The 17,176-nt window shown below is 40.4% G+C and overlaps 1 protein-coding gene across 1 annotated transcript in view; it reads left to right on the forward strand.

The window, feature by feature from the left end:
- sgcd (sarcoglycan, delta (dystrophin-associated glycoprotein)) overlaps positions 1 to 17,176 on the forward strand; it is a 197,528-nt gene that overhangs the window by 84,494 nt on the left and 95,858 nt on the right. Inside the window, exon 3 of the mRNA XM_084730050.1 lies at positions 12,915 to 13,016. Coding sequence (XP_084586176.1) covers positions 12,915 to 13,016 — 102 coding nt within the window. The remainder of the gene's footprint in view (positions 1 to 12,914; positions 13,017 to 17,176) is intronic.

Here is a 17,176-nt window from a genome sequence, read left to right on the forward strand (position 1 = left end):
ACCTTTAAACATGCAGGAGTGTGATTAAGTGTGCCGTATGCTGGAAGCCTCACTCCTTTTATTATTTTATATTTTTCGTAGCGCTCAAGACGTCTATATTTGCCCTAGCCTCGGGTGGTGGCTTGATGCATATCGATGCAGACACTCAATAATAGGCTGAGAGCTCGACATTATTGACAACAGCGACTCGCATCTCTCCAAGGATGTGGGCTTCAGAAAAGGAGATGGAGGGAGAGGACAGGAGAGAGGTGGTACAGCTACAGATAAAGGACAGATATGACCCGAGTGATTCACTGATCAGTCCTTATATTTTGCTGCTGCTCCTCACCGCTCCTCTTCCTCCTCCTCTTCCCTGCTTCCGACCCCCCTCTGCCTCTGCTGTAGCACCCACAGCCGGGCCAAATAAATCCGGAGAACAACACAAGGAACTGAAGGCACAAATGTTATTTACAAGACAGACGTTTTCTCCTGCACTCATACACCAGGTAAACAGAGCATCTAGTAACACACACACATCTCGCAATCACACACGCAGGCCGCATATCGCAAAGAAGTACTCACACAAACACAATAAATTCTCAATAACTATCAAGCTAACAGAGAGGTGACAGTGGAGGCAAGCCTGCTTTGAGTGTAGATCAATTTAGTCCTTGTTGCAGCAAATGCGCAGAGAGAAAGAAAGGCTGGGAGAGGAAGAAAGGGATTAAGGTGTGGAGAGACAAAGGAGGAACTTGAGTGTATGTACGATGAATTATGTCCAAATCTCTCAAAGCTTCAGACAAGCAAAGGGAGTAAAGGATTCAAAGAATCCCAGGCTCACGTAACACCCTGTGTAGAGTATGTACTGATGTCACTGGAACACGGCTCATCAGTTGGTCTAAGTGGACAAACATCAACCGGGACAATCAATTATATTGGAAAATTAACGTCAGTTGGACTCGACAGTGATCCTTACAACTTACCAAAGAAACAGTGGTTCATGGACATTCAAATTTGGTCAGAATCAGGTTTCCTGACCTGATTTCAACATCAGGGAAATACACAAAGCAGAGAAGGCATACAAAAGTGATTGCATGGTCATAACATTATTTCAAGGTGCAATTTGTTAGCAAAATTTGTTAGCAAGTGACAAGGATGCAGAGTTCGACAATTATTGTTTTTATTTTGTGGCATTATTGCTTTCAAATGCGTGATTCAATGCACAATTGTTGCACGGAATACAAATGAAAGCCGCAAAATATCTAATTCATAAGTGTGATTTTACCAAAAAATCCAACATATCTGACAGAAAGTGGCAAATCCATTTTTCAGTACCTGGATTCCGGGTGTTTCTCAGATCCACTCGCTTCTCTTTTCTGTATGTTTTGGCAGTTTGTAAGACGACTGATTTCTTGTTGTGTCTATTTTATGCAGTCAATTAGCTCTTTCTTTAAAGATTTGTTTTTGTGGCATTCAAGCTGAAGGTTTATGTGGCCACTTGACAGAAACACCTTGTGAAGGGAGTATTTTTTTGCAGGAGTGTTGTATTACACAGCAGCTTGGTGTATCTGATAAAAGCTAGGGGCTGGGTTTATATGTCATGTGCAAAGATTGCCTCTTGACCTGAGAGTAGTAGTGCATAAAAGTTTGTTTTGAAAAACAAGTGATCATCCTCAGAAGAGCATTAACCCACGTTTCCACCAAACACTTAGTGTAGTAACCTTAGAATCTGTACCTTACCTGTAGCTAAACCTTAGATCTGCTGGGTTTTGATTGCAGACTGCAGTCCTAAATGTAGGCAGGGTTGTTACTGAGGCTGCAGGACTCTCTCTGTTCACTTTTCCAGCAGTTGGGAAACAACAGATGAGACCGTTCTTGGTCTTGAAAAGCTGCAGTATTTATTAACTGACATACTTTAACCTACACTGTACATTTATTGCCAGACTGACATATTGATGTTAAAATTTTGCTCTGCTCTGCTCGCTCTCATGTAACTTTTCCCTCATACACTCACACTTGCAACACGCACGCATTTCATTTTCTTTATTCTCTGTATGCGGCTGTTTATGATAACAAGGATGTGAACTTTGTCTGAGAAAAGGCTGCAGAAAAAAATAGGAGAGATTCGGAAAACCTACATCAGACCACAGATGGTGAGACAACTCTGGTTGCTCTGATTGTTTCTGACCAATCAGTGGTCTACAGTGTTTTAACTCTGCCTTTTGGTATTGGCTCAGCTTGCTTGAAACCTCAACGGAGGGGTAACGAAAAAAAAGAGAATGGAGAGTTCTGTTGGTACCTTCCAAAAAAACGCTTCTATGTGTAACTGACTGGACTAAAGGTTGAATTTTTTAGAGGACAAAATTAGTTTAGTCTTGGGAAAGATTTTGCAGTTAGAGATGTTTTTAAATACTGCTGAAAGATAAATCTGCTCTTCTTGTAAAGCTCCCCCAAATGTGATGTTAAAACTGAATGATTGATGTAGTGGGAATCCTGAATATCCACAGCACATTTGATGGAAAGTGGTTGGCTGAGGGGAGTTGACCTGATGATGGTGGAGGTGGTAGGAAAGAGCCGGGTGTCAAAACAATATTTAGGAGTTTAAGTACTGCGTTTGTGCCAAATTGAATGGCAGTCTGGCCAATATTGGCTGACATCCATTAGCTTATTTTACTAAAGGACAAACATCAGTGAATTCTGCCAGTCGTGGGTGAAAAATATCTTGTATTTGTCTTAGTGAGTGAGTAGTATTATTAAGTTGTTTTTACGATTATTTTCATGGTGATGACTGCCGTCTGAGTCATGTCACAATCTGTTATTTGTCATCTTGCTCTGACAGCAAGTTATTTTGAATTTCATTCCATTTGAATTGAAACACCTTCCAGTGGAACCGAACTGACAGAGAGAGGGGTGGAGGGAGGTGAGGAGACAGATCGAAAGCAAAACAGGTGGCGGAGACGGAGGCGCGGCGAATGAAATGAAGGGGGGACAAACAGAGATGGAAAAGAAAGGAAAAAGATGAGGCAAGAGGCGTCTAAAACTGACAAACAGGATGATCAGTGAGGAGACCGAACAAGGCTGAGGATTTTAAGAAGATGAAAGGGAGTGGGTGAAGATGAGGAAAGGTGGTGGAGAAGGAGAGGAGAGGAGAGGAGAGGAGAGGTAAGGAGGCACACCTGAGTGTTCAGAGGCCTCTGTCCTGGTAAGAGGGGCCCTGAATTATTCATGGCTGCTCGCCTCGCCTGGCTGTGCCGGCTGCAGCGCACTGCTCACTGCAGAGAATAAGAAAAGAAAGAAAAAGCATTTTTTTGAGTCGAAAAAGAAACTGCAAACAGTGCAGCTGTGCTCGGTGTTTTGAGTCGAGTCTAATTGCAGTTTTTCAGTAAGATGAAGATCGTGATTTGACTGACGGATGCAGCTGGATTCAGACAAACGAAATGAATAGAGCGCTCGCACCGACTGCCATTATCCTACATTCTTAGCTGGATCCTCCCTCCCACTTTTGCTGCAGGCAGAATTTCTCTTTACCTTTCATTTCCTTGAAAAGAATCCCAAACATGAAGACACATTACATAAAATGAGTGATTTTTTTGTTGCTTTCCTTAAAATAGTGATACTTAAAGTCTTTTTGCCTCATTGTCACTATTCCTGTCATTACTGCATGTGGCGGCTGGAGGAGGACTGAGACAAACAACCTGCTCTGTCTCCGGTGCTGCTGACTCATTCAAAGTCAGGTTGTGAGCAAAATCACCCCCCTCATTCACTCATTCTCTACTCCCTGTACATTAGATACTCTGTAGTTTATTCTATAGTGGGCAGCAAATTGAGATGTCGGGCAGGGCCGACCACTGCCAACCCGTAACGGTCTGCTCCCCTCAGCTGTGTCCTCAGCGGCTGAAGTCAAGTGTGTCTGTTCTGGAGATCAGACAGAGAGATCTGTTTTTAATAAGTCTGTCTGTCTTCAGCTCTCAGTGCTTTTTTAGCCTCTGCCTGAATCTCTGCGGTCTGGAGTTTCGTTTCACTGTCAGGATGCCTTTATTGTGAAGAGGTCATAGGAAATGCTTTGTGTTTCTCGCCAAGCTAGCAGAGCTTCAGTAGCAGTGCCATCAAGGTGACACGATGTCCTGAAAAATTCAGGAATCCAAATTACAAGCAAAATCCTGTCCTGTTTGTTTTGAAAATTGACCGTTATAGTAAAAGCTAATTTGGGAAACATATGAATATGTGAAAATATTCTGATCAAATCGCTTCGCACACTCAAATTCCTACCAGTAGTTATTTTTAAAAAATGCTTTTTTGGTTGTTGTCTGTTGCACTGATTAGCCAATCAGAACGGATTGTTGATATCGTTTGACCTGTTGAAAGCAGATGACAGAGTGCAGATGCCCTTACAGGAGGAATTTGTAATTAAAAAAAGGTCTCTTCCCTACTTCGCATGAACTCGCTCATCCTCAAACACAACCTTCATTTAGATCCCAACTACACACCTGCAAAGTTCTGTGAATGCGTCTTGTATGGTTGTGATGCTGTGTTGTCAAAATCTTTCCATACCGATAAACACTTGGAAAAAATACTGGTTCTGTGGTCTCTCCAGCTACAGTGGGTGTCTCCAGGATCACATTTTGGTATGATGATACACACTAGGGATGGGCATGATTAATCGATAATCGATAATTGATCATTAAGAATTTTGTCGATCACGTAATTTTTTTTCGATTTTTCGACAGTGTAAAACAGAGTTCATGTAGTGTGCGTCGAGAAAGCAATGTAATGAATTTCACTATGTGGCGGTAGTAAAATATCCCACCAGCGGGGGGCGATATAGCAGAGAAAACCGCCTGCGAGCTGACTTCTGCCCTGCCGCCTTATCTGAAGGTAGTAAACATGAAGCGTGCACGGCGAACAAATACAAGTAGGTTAAGTAAGCTATAGCCCAGGACAGTTACCACCGTAGCCTTCATGTAAACCTATAGGCCTATAATGTGTTATTGTTATGTGGGACCTCCCTCTCTCAGTCGTGCCTTCTGGCAAAAAAAAAAAAAAAAAAGGTCAGCTGCGAGTCTACTTTGTTCTTTGATTAAATGACTATTAGTTAATAATATGATGTTTTATTTTTGTGTTTAAAAGAGGCGAAATGTAGCCTATTTATTTTGTTTTAGAGAATAGCCTACTGGCTCTTATTTTGTTAAGATCCCGAGTCCCGACGCCTCCGCGTAGGTATATTTCTATTGTTTAACAGTTGCACATTTAAATTGTAAATCGCGCAAGACGTGGACTAAAGTTCTCCTTAATTTATTATTATTTATTATGATTTTTATTCTGTCTAAAAGAGGCGGAATTGTATTTTGTTTGAGAAAATAGTACTGTCACTGGCTTTTATTTTGTGAAGAGTTTCAGCCCGACGCCTCGCGGTGTTTTGTTTAACAGTTGCACATTTAAACTGTAGCCTAAATTGTGCAAGAGGATTGTTGGATTAAATTGAGAAAAAACAGACTGCCTGTGGTATTTTTAATCATTTTTTCTATCAGACATTTCTTAATGATTAAATCGATAATTGATCGTTAATTCTCATGATTATCGATCAAAAAGTTTGTCGAAAATGCCCATCCCTAATACACACACAGAATCATAGGGTGAAATCAATACCAGCCACGTTGTTTTGCCCGGTAACCAATCAGATATGGACATATTCTGTACTAGTTGGTCAACTGATCGGTTTTAAATAATACAGGGAGGGATAGAACAAACTGAATCAGTTAGCTAAAACAGCGTGACTGCTACTACTCTTGTCAGTAGTGTTCGCCAAGTCTCTACCAACTTAGGAAACACTCGGTAGTTTACAGTGAACAATAAATTTATTACATTTTGTCCACTTATGAATCATCATCATTTTGCTTCAGGTGTGGTGTTGCACAATGGTTAGTATTGCATTTGCAGAATGTGAAGTGTGCATCTGGGGATTGTCAAAGGAAAGTTCTATTGTTTTCAATCCATTACAGGAATTTTTAAACTGAATATATACTGTGCATAAATTTCACGCTGACAGTTTCGACACTCCTGGCACTATTCAGTAAACAGGCAGTGACTTTAGACTGTGTTTCTGTCTTTGAGGCTCTCTCCATGGTGCTGAAACAGTCAAACCTGATTTCTCTTTCTGTCTTTGTTTGCATTGATATATCATCATACCAGCACTATTACTACTGTGTCTGAAATCAGCGTTGTGTGGCTCAAAGCATCAGCATCTATGCAGTTACCAAGTATGAATATGTTTCCCTAATAGGGTTAGATGGACAAATTCCCAGAGTTTCCAGTGCAGCATGTTGTGGGGAAACGGTTCCAAATGCACCTTCATTTTGGACATATTTATTCAACTGCTTATGAGCAGTTTAATCCTGAATTGATTTTCACGTCAGTCCCTGACACCCATCACAACAGCTGTTCTCAGGGTTCCTTCTTCTTATTGTGCATTCACACTCATTTGCAGGGCTCTGCTGGACCTGCTGCTAAAAATGAAAAGACATCCAAATGTCTCCCTTAAAGCTGCATGAGGTGATTTGAAATACACAGGGCAAATTATTTGAACTCAAATCACTACCCTTTCCTAACCAAGTAGTTTTGTTGCCTAAATCTACCTAAACTGTCAATCGCCAAACTAAGCCCCTCCCACCAAATGATGCACCTTCAAACATGCACCTTCATTTTGCTGGAGTTTGGAGCGTAATGTCAAGATTTTCAACTTTGCAAGTAACTGTCCAAACTAATGCCTGATCTACTTGTTACTATGATTGGCTTGGTACTTGCTCGCTAACCCTCACTGGTTGTTTGATTCAGTCCAGTTTAAAAAAATTAAAAAAGTTTTCAAAGGAACCATACAATTAAATATTGTTTTTCAAAATTAGATATTTGTTTATAAGCAAAAATAAAATGAAATACTGTAGCTTTAACATAGTCTTATTATTCTATTATAAAATTAGTACTGACATCAGTTATTTCTTTATGAAATAGAACAAATTAAAGAGGGTATTTTGAGCATCCATGTGAGCTAAATATCTGAAATTCAGTTCTTTGTAAGTGTGTATTAGGACTTATCTCCACAGAGAAAAAAGTGTGTGAAATGGAGAAGCAGAGATACAGACTGGAGCACAACATTACTTTTCAGCTATTATGCGTCCTCGCTGATTATCCAGACTAAGATAGGAACTAGCCAGCGGGAGGATTCACTGACTGCACTGTGCAGGACGAGTCTGTGGGTAGCTCTGATACAGTTCAGTGTGTCTGTGAGGGCCCGTATTTAAGAATATTCTGCTGAGGATCTTCGAGTAGGGAAAATGTATGTCTCCTTTCTTACAGTTGATTTTTGTCATCAAAGTGTCGGAAATTTTAAATTTGGAAAGTAAATGTCGGAAAGTTTAAATAATGTCTGCCGGCCTTCCCTGACAGGCCCGCTGACTTCAACCTGGGGATGATTCACAATCACGACACGTCCAGGGCTCGGCCCCCCCACCCGTTGCCACAACAGTGCCAGAATTTTAATATGTTTTACACAGAGGGGGGAAGGATTACATGGAGGAGGCTTGAAAACAGTCCTCGGTTGCTTTGGGATTTCGAGGGGTCTTGATCTCCATTTGCTCGTCAGAACCTGAGGGATCAAAAGACGGCGGGAAAACAAAAAAAGAAAAAGTCTTTGCAGGAGAAGATCAGATGGGCAGATAGCTGACTTTTCTTGTGTCTTTCTTAGTCTTCTATCGTGCTGACGTCTCTTATCTTTCAAACAATACAGCAGGAGATTTCATATAATATATGATGACTGGATGGAAAGTGAAGGGTCAGCCTTGCTATTCGTGTTTGAATCAAAGCAGCCAATCTCCTTTCGCCAAATCTCCTCTTATCATCACTGGTTAATATCCTTGGGCCTCTTGCTGTTCTGGTATACACACTGAGACAATGGAAGCATCTGTAACACTGCTGCAATACCATGGCGGCACTGTGTTCTCTTGTTTTTACAAGCCCAATTCCAAAAAAGTTCAGATGTTGTGCAAAATGTAAATAAAAACAGAATGCAGTTTATTCAGTTGAATACAGTGTAAGATATTTAACGTTCAAACTGATTAGCTTTATGTTTTTTTGTATATATACACTCATTCTGATATAAATGCTTGGAACATGTTCCAAAAATGTTGGGACAAGGTCACATTCACCACTGTGGTACATCGCCTTTTCTTTTAACAACAATCAGCAAGTGTTTGAGGACTTGAGGACACAAATTGTGAAGTTTGAAAAGTGAAAGTCTTTTCCATTCTTGTTTGACGACTTCAGGTCCTCGACAGTCTTTTGTTGTATTCTGTGCTTCATAATGCACAACACATTTTCAGTGGTAGACAGGTCTGGACTGCAGGCAGGTCAGTCTAGTACCTGAACTCTTTTACTGCAAAGCCACAAAAAATGTAGAATGTGTCTTGGCATCGTGTTGCTGAAATAAGAAGGGACGTCCCTCAAAAAGACATTGTTTTGATGGCAGCATGTGTTGCTCCAAAACCTGTATGAGCCTTTCAGTGTTAATGGGGCCTTCACGGATGTACTAGTTACCAATGCCATGGGCACCAACACACCCCAGAGTCATGACAGATGCTGTCTTTTGAAGTTAGCGCTGGCAACAGTCTAGATGGTCCATGATATCTGAAAACAATGTGGACTCATCAGACCACAGCACACTTTTCCACTTTGCGTCTAAGATGAGTCCAGGTCCCAGAGAAGTCAGTGCAGTTTCTGGATGTTGCTGAAACAGCTTTTGCTTTGCATGGTCGAGTCTTAACTTATATTTGTAGATGCGGCGACGAATTGTGTTTACAGACAAAGTGTTTCCGAGCCCATGTAGTATCATTTACATAGTTATGTTGGTATTTAATGCAGTGGCGTCTGAGAGGTCAAAGGTCACAGGCAATCAGTGCTGGTTTTCAGCCTTCCCCCTTACCTGCAGAGATTTCTCTAAATTTTTTAATGATATTATGGACTGCAGATGGTGAAATCGTTAGTCCTAAATTTCTTGCAGTTTTGTGTTGAGAAATGTTGTTCTTAAACACGGAGTGGTGAACCTCAGCCCATCCATGCTTGTGAATGCCCCTTCAATACCCAATCAATGAAGCTGTTTACCTGTGGACTTTTGCTGTCTTTTGTTGTCCCTGTCCCAACTTTTTTGATACATGTTGCAGGCATCAAATTCAGAATCAGTGTATACATACATTTGAACATTAAATGTCTTGCCTCTGTGACTTATTCAAGTGAACACAAGTGAATACAAGAATACAAGCAGATAATTGCATTCTGTTTTTATTTACATTTTGCTCACCTTTTCTGGAATTGGGGTTGTATAAGATACATAAAAGACAAAGCCTTACTTTAGATGTACTGACTTTATTTGATGAGGTAAAGGGGAGCATGTCTGTTTTGAATTTCAGTCAGTGACCAGCTTGAGAGAAATGCACTTTTCTTGCCTCTGGGCTGCTGCTACGCTAATTTATTTACCCAGTTTTATGAGAAAATATTCTAAGCATGCTGCCTGCCACCTTAAAATGCTTCACTTAATTTACCAAATACAGCATGCATAAGCATTTGGTGTTTTGCCGTGTTTAAATGAGCTTGGCTTCCAGAGAGAGAAACTAAATTTATCCTTTGGGTCCCTGTCTGAAGAAGTAAACAAGGCTAAGAACAAAATATGGAAGTTGACTTTAAATTAGTGAAGGATGCAATTTAAACTCGGGCTTATCACAGTTCTTGAAGTTATAATTAAGTTGGTTTAAAGGGTCTGAAAGAGAAATTCAGGTCAGCGAGGTGAATGAACTTCTTTGTAACTGGATGATGTCGTCATAGACAGACCCCGGCTGCCCCCGGGACGACACGCTGTGTTCACAGTGCACACAGAAAACAGTGGAGACAGAGGAAGAAAACTGCACTGCTACTCTGCAGAAAATATGCAGAAATTAGATCAGTATTCTTCCCCATATTCTGCACAAATATCAACAGTTTGAAACGCAATCACAAATCCTTTGGTGACCACATCTCTAGTGCATTAGGGAGCATGCGTTGTGTATTGTAATATAGTCATAATTCTTTATGCCTACAGTCATAAAGACAAATAATGCTCAGATGCACTTTATCAACAGTAAACAAACATACCATATACATATGTACATATATGTATATATACACATGTATACTTTACTCAATGCATACAACATAACATCATCCATTATAACATACTATAAGTCCTCATTGGTATGTATAGATGAGTATAAGTAGTTGTAATGTATTATAAGCACCAGTCAAACTCTAGTTTATAAATGCTTAAGAGCATCCATTATAATTCCTCATAAGTCTGCAGTGTTTTATGACTGTTGATATAGTGCATCAGAAAGCGTTGTGTGTTTATAGCCATTATGAATGCATTATAATTCACTATGAATGTCCCCATAAAACACTTTAGATGTAGCCTTAAATGCTTTACCAAACTGTTTCATGCCAATGAAGCTGATTAAATTAAACTGAAATTGAACTTTGTAAAGTTGACATTAAATCATTTTGTCCACATCACATCCAAGATCTCTGAGCTTAAACTGTTTATTTGTTAAATATGGGTTCAACTGTTAAACTTAATGTTTTAGAAACATTGTTGCACAAAAATTGACATAATCCTCCTCTTCAACAGGAATGTTGCTCTCATGATATTCCTGATACACTAAATCTACAGCGTACTGTCTGTTCTTCACATTTTCAACAACATATTCTCATGAATTTGGTAATAAAAATAGCATGAGCCTGGGTTCTGTTTATGTATGCAATGCATACACCATGTTTGCCAATAGATCTGTTTGTAATACTAATGCTGAAGTCAAGTATCAACCAGCATCACTGCATTAAAAAAGATTAAAAGAGATTAGGACAGCGGATCAACCAGGGAGACAGGTTAATGAGTCTAATATGGTCTGTGTACAGTGTTCAGAGTTTGTAATCTGGTAATCTGTGAGTGCATAACAAAATAACATCTCTCCTCGCAGCGTCAAGCGTGTGTGATATTGAGTTTAATTTTTCCCCACACAGCCATCTTGCCACATAGATAAATAACAGGTGTTTGTGATCAAACTGCAGGTGTCAGAAATAAAATGGCAGGTGTTGAATACAGCCAGCAATTCATGTTCATGGCTCAGCACCATATTGGCAGGAAAGACATGAAGAGAATAAATACAATGATGAGTCCTGGCTTTCCCACAACTGCTGTGCTGACTCATCCTTGATGTTTGACGATGGAGGTAAAAATAGAAAGCAATTAAAAACTTGAGCAAAACTCTTGGTTACGTCTTGGTGACATCTAGAGGACATGCACATGTCGTCAGCTGATAAAAAAATTGTGATGCAGACTCATTTGTGATCAAGAGCATTTATATATGGACCAAAGTTGGTGTGATAGAAAAACTTTGTAGAAGCTTTATTTGAAGGGCTGCGCATAATACTGTTATTACACTGTCAGAACCATGTCATAACATGAAGGTGTCTTTATGATAGTTTGACTGTTGTCAGACAAAAAGACAAAACTGTCATTTGTATAATAACTTGACATTATCAAACTTAAAGAAATTGTTTAGCTTTATGTTTTAACATTACATTATACTGTCATATGTGGTTGATTTTGACACTGGCTGTCATGAGACCATTATAAGTGTGTCATGAACAGTTGCCTCATTTGGACTTGTTGTTAAGATGTCATTGAGTGTTATAGAGCTGACAGAGAGCAGTACCAATGCGATTTAGCTTACAGAGTTGTTGCTAAAGTATGCTAACCAATGTCTGCTGATATCTGTAGCTGGCATTAGCTGGTTAGCGCAGTTAGCCATGGAGCTAGCTGTCTAATTACCTGACTTAGCCCTGGGGTGCCACATCGGTACTGTAACCCCCGTCTACTATGAGTCTCGAAGGTTGTGTTTGGTCCCAGTACGGCTGGGATCTCCAGTCATCCTGATCAGAGAGGAAAGTGTATAATTTACCTTCACTAACTGCATTCTGTTTATGAGAAAAGAGTTGTACCAGTGAATGAGGTTTGGATTGAACTGTAAGTGAATCATTTTGGACTGGAATGAATCAGGCTGAATTGTATCAAATACAGATGAAAAGTCCTGGAAAAGAGCTCTGGCGTATGTTTTGGGTTTGTTGAGGAGTTGTTGTTTGGAGATGAGATGCACAAGTGTGATGACTGCATTCATCTTCGATGTTGTGACCGTGCCTGTAAGCAAAAAAGGATCCTGTTTGTTATCTACTGCTTTGTTCAGATGTCGGACCGAAAACATTTCCGATGATTCCATAATAACAGATGTAAATGCCAAAATATGAGATGTCTTCCAAGCCTGTGACTGCTTCAACTGAGCCTGTGCCTTGCTTAATGCTTATTTAATGAGGTTCATTATTGCCCTTGGAAACATATCATTCATTCAAGTCAAGGTTAACTTAAAAGCTTTTTTTTTTTTAAATCATCACATAAACCAAATACAAAACTTTGGTAACATGGTAACAGATGGGTGCATGCAACCAAGGAGGCCATCAGACTCTCTCACATACAACCACCTGGTGTCATATGAAGAAGTGACCCTAGTATGACAAAGTTTCCATACTAAGGCAACGTGATGACTCTTAAGCAGGTTCCATTTAGCCATAATACAAAGTAGAAATCTCTAGAAAAACTAGGAAGTAAACTTCAGAGTATTTCATAGAGTGGTTTGTCATTATTGTGTGTTATTGTGTATCGGCAGAATGCATGCATCAGCGATCTGACAGAAATATCAGCGTTAAAACAAGATGGTTGGGGATGGATATGTGTGGAATACATATTTGCTCTAAAATCATGAGAAGAGAGTTTGAACTAATTGTGACTGTCTCTTTGTTTCTCACAGGACGGCATGGGCAACCTCAGAATAACAGAGAAGGGCCTGAAACTGGAAGGGGACTCTGAGTTCCTCCAACCCCTCTATGCCAAAGAAATCCAATCCAAACCAGTAAGTCACACACAGATACACAGACTATTTTAAGCATGCTAACAATGCTAAGCTCACAACTTAGCTTAGGTTCTTTGTACGTACTTTTCTTGGGCCAGATAATCAGTGGCTTTGGTTGTATTTCATATCACTGTTAAGCAGACGACACTCAGCTTTATGTTTCAGTAAAACCTGATGATCTCAGCAACCTCAATGCTTTCCACAACTGTTTATACACTATAAAGTACTGGATGTTACCTAACTTTTTTTCTACTAAATTCTGACAAAAATGACCTTCTCATTATTGGTCAAAAATGCTACAAATGGGATTTTCCAGTGTAATGGCCCACTTGCCATCAATGTCGAACCAAACTGACTCTCAATTGAAATTCATACACCATATCATCAAACTGGCTCAATCCTGGTTATTTCAGCTCAGACCATTATTTTCATTTTATTTAGAACGTATCATTCACGTCTCAGCTGTTGCAATGCCCTTTTCACTTGCCTTAGTGAAGCTTCAGCATAAGAATCAGCATAAGTCATTAAGCCATTGCATAAGGAGTGTAAAGTGTCATGTAGCATATCTCAGATCAATGCAAAACTGCCTTTGTTACCTCAATTTAAGTGTAAAATACTTGCTAGAGGAAAAAAAAGACTGAGTAGTGTAGCACTGCATGAATGACAACACTCAATATGAGGTGAGAGGGTGTAATGGTGTGAAGTGTCTAATGACTGTGAGTGTGATAATGTGAATCAGTGAGTTATGTTGCCACGATCTTACACCGTGCGACATTCTGTTTTGATTCATACTGGAAGTTTCAAACTACAAGTGCCTCCACTTCACAGTTTGTATCGATTTTATTAAATGCCTGAGTGTTGCTTTAATAAACCTTAAATTCTGGCGGTTCTGTAACAAACCACGCAAACATAGATTCTGTGGGAGGAAAGACACAACACCGCATGTTCTCACCATCCGTACACTCCCTGCTACGCATTTGGGTCAGGCTGTACTGTCAGCAGACTAAGCCAAGTCGTCCAAATGTAATATTCTCCACCCACTCCTCCTGGGGGATCCTGAAGTGTTCCCAGGTCAGATAGGATATAAGTGGTGTGGGTCTACCATTGTGTCTCGTCTCAGAAAACCTCCACAGAGAGGCAATTCTTTCGAGCTGAAGGAGCAGTAGTTGCAGTAAAAGCCTGTCCCTGGTGTCCTACCACCACACCAGGTGCCAAAGGCAGAGATACCCTTACAATAAAAGTCCCTTTATCTACTTGTGTCTTTCATTCTGCTCTCATTGTCATTTCTGAAAGACTGATCATGAGGCTGGAATGTAAGGTCCCCAGTAAATCAGGAACAAAAGCAGGGTCTTGAAATGAACCCCAGGTAAAGGTTTTGATCAGATTTTATTATTTGGAATTACCAGATTGATTTCAGAAAGTCTGGACAGCAAAAAAATACATGAAATGTGGTTTCTGCAAATCAGATTCAAGCCACATTTGGAGGATTTGAAATGACAGTCCAATTCAGTTTATATAGACGTGTTCCAGTCCGCCCACTCTGGTCTGATTTCTTTTGCCTCACTCGCAACATGACACACCGTGTCAACAACAAATCCAGATTGATGGGAGTGAATCAGAGTGGCTGAGCAGAATCCCTACTGGTACTAGCAGAGCAGTCCGCGGACAGATGCTGAAATACATTGTCTGCTGGCTTTCATGCCGGCAACACCTTCTTACTGCTAACTCGGCAAATATGACAGATTGGTCTGCAGCCCTCTGCTTCGAACTGTGACTCTGTAGTTACTCCTCCGGTGTCAGTTTTACATGTGCAGGGCTCCACCATCTTTTAGTAAAAGATCATGGATTAGGTTCACGCACGTAACTTATGTGCATTACGTAACTTTGATATTAATTAATGTTGACTTTTGGTTTAATTTGGGACCAGACCCAGGCCTCCACAGTGAAAGTCCTGTGTTTGTTGGATCCATGCATTCACCCCACCTCCTCCAAAGATAGATTTTCACTTTTTTTTTACGTCACCTGACTTTGATGGTATATTAAAATGTAACGCTAGAGTGCCGCCTCCCGAAATTATACTAGTGGGCTACCTACAGCGTCATAGTTTGAAGCTTAGGGTCAAGCTGCCATATTTGACACTTTGGGAGTTCGAAAGGGCTGAAACAGGCATAGCTGGAAGGAGCTTAATGGAACAAGCCACTCTATCAAATATCTTGCAGCATGGAAGAAAGGATGGTTTTCTAAGTACTGCCAACAAAAGAATAGACAATCTGAAAACTAAAGGTTATTAAAGGTGTCAGTAAATCATAAAATTGGCTACCTTTCTTTACTGAGGCCTGTGATGTTACCATAGCAACCCATGGAGATAGGTTGGTGACGTCTGAAAACGCAAATCCAATTGTATCACTTGCAAATACTAGTGTGGACAATCTGTCTTAAAGACCTGATTTGAGAAATAAATCTGATTTTCCTGCAGTCTGAGCAAAGCCTTACTTGTCAGGGGTGTTTGTTAAAAAAATCAGTTCATTACAGAGATCTTTAAACTGACTGGAATTATTCTGGTAATTCTGGTGTTAATTTTGTGAAAGATAATATTGAATCAAGGAGTCAAGCCAGCCAGTCACTTTTAATAAAGTCTCGCAACACCAGACAATTGGAGATCGCGGCACCTACCGATTGTCTGGGGATTTCTAAATGCAAGTCATGTTCAGAACGGCCACTAACAAACCCCTTACATTTTTCAAGGACACGCTTTACCAGGACTGATTCTCTACTCCCATTTTCCACAGTATTAAGTATGCAACATGTGCATGTCACCCACCATGAAGGACTTCCCAAAAGACTTGATGGATGGGATCAGCAATGGAGGGGCTTTGAAACTCTCCAATTGTTTCCACCAAATTTTGGTGACAAAACTGAGAAAGCACTCAGACTCTACTGAGCAATGTGAGTCTACATAAGGCAATAAAGTCATGTTATAATAAGACAAAACAAGAAATGCCCCCCCCAAGAAATGTCATAACAAGACCAACACATTTTGTATCATGTCAACATTACATCAAGATGTCACACCATGAAAAGAAGAAAAAGAAATGTTGTGATAACAACATGTTTTGTGTTACCTTGCGTCATGTCATGTCTTGTCACATCAGGACAAATCAGGAAAGACGAGGTGAGGTGTGTGTGTTTTGTGACAAGATGAGATAAGAGGAGATGATTCAAGACAAGAGACGTGTCATGACGTGTCGTGTCATAACAAGATGTTTTGTGTCATTGCATGTCATATTGAGACAAGAGGTGCCATGTAATTTCATGTCCTGTCATATCAAGAAAAGATATGATAGAACATTATGACAAGCACCATATGGCCTGTCAGCGGAACCAGGTGGTCTTGTGGGGAAACAAACGCATGCAACAACCCTGCAACATACTTTTTCCTTCATGCTACACGGAGCTACACCTTCAGTGTCCATTTTCTTGCAGGAAATCTTTCTTGCGTTTACCACTTCAAATGCAGAGCCTGTCTGAGGTCCCCCGGTATGTTCTTTTTACGAAATTAACATTCTGATGTGCTTCCTGCTGTGCTTATAACAACTACAGGAGGAGTATCCAAGCTGAGAGATGTCAGGAGAAATGAAGAGATGGGCACGATAGAGTGATAGGCACTTTCTCCCTCCGTCCCTTCTACTCCTGGCAGTAATAATAGCTCTGTGCAGGTAGTGGACGGATGGCTTGATAATACAAGAGAGCAGCGCACTTTATCTCTGCTGTCTAGGACCTTACGCAAGCTGAGAGGGAGGATGAGCGATGCAGATTGAGATGGGAGTGCAGAGAGGAGCACAAGAGAGCAGAGTGAGGATGGAGATGGAGATGAGGAAGTAGTAGTAGTAAAGAAAGAAACAGGGAGACAGATGGAGGAGGACTGAATTAGAACGAGAGAGACGGGCAGCCAGCAAGCATGATTTGACAGGTGGCGAGTTGGCCAAGTTCAACACTGACTCAAACAAACACATGTTTACAGCGTGATATCATCCCATGCTAAAATAGAATGAAGTCCAGATTTCACCAAGTGGTACCAGAAGCTGCTATGAATAACTACAGAAGATCTCTTTAGCAGGCTTTGTAGGTTAAACATATGAACATCTATCAGCAATGTAATC

This window comes from Lutjanus erythropterus, chromosome 11 (assembly GCF_056507025.1).
Source record: "Lutjanus erythropterus isolate fLutEry1 chromosome 11, fLutEry1.hap2, whole genome shotgun sequence".
Lineage (NCBI taxonomy): Eukaryota > Metazoa > Chordata > Actinopteri > Lutjaniformes > Lutjanidae > Lutjanus > Lutjanus erythropterus.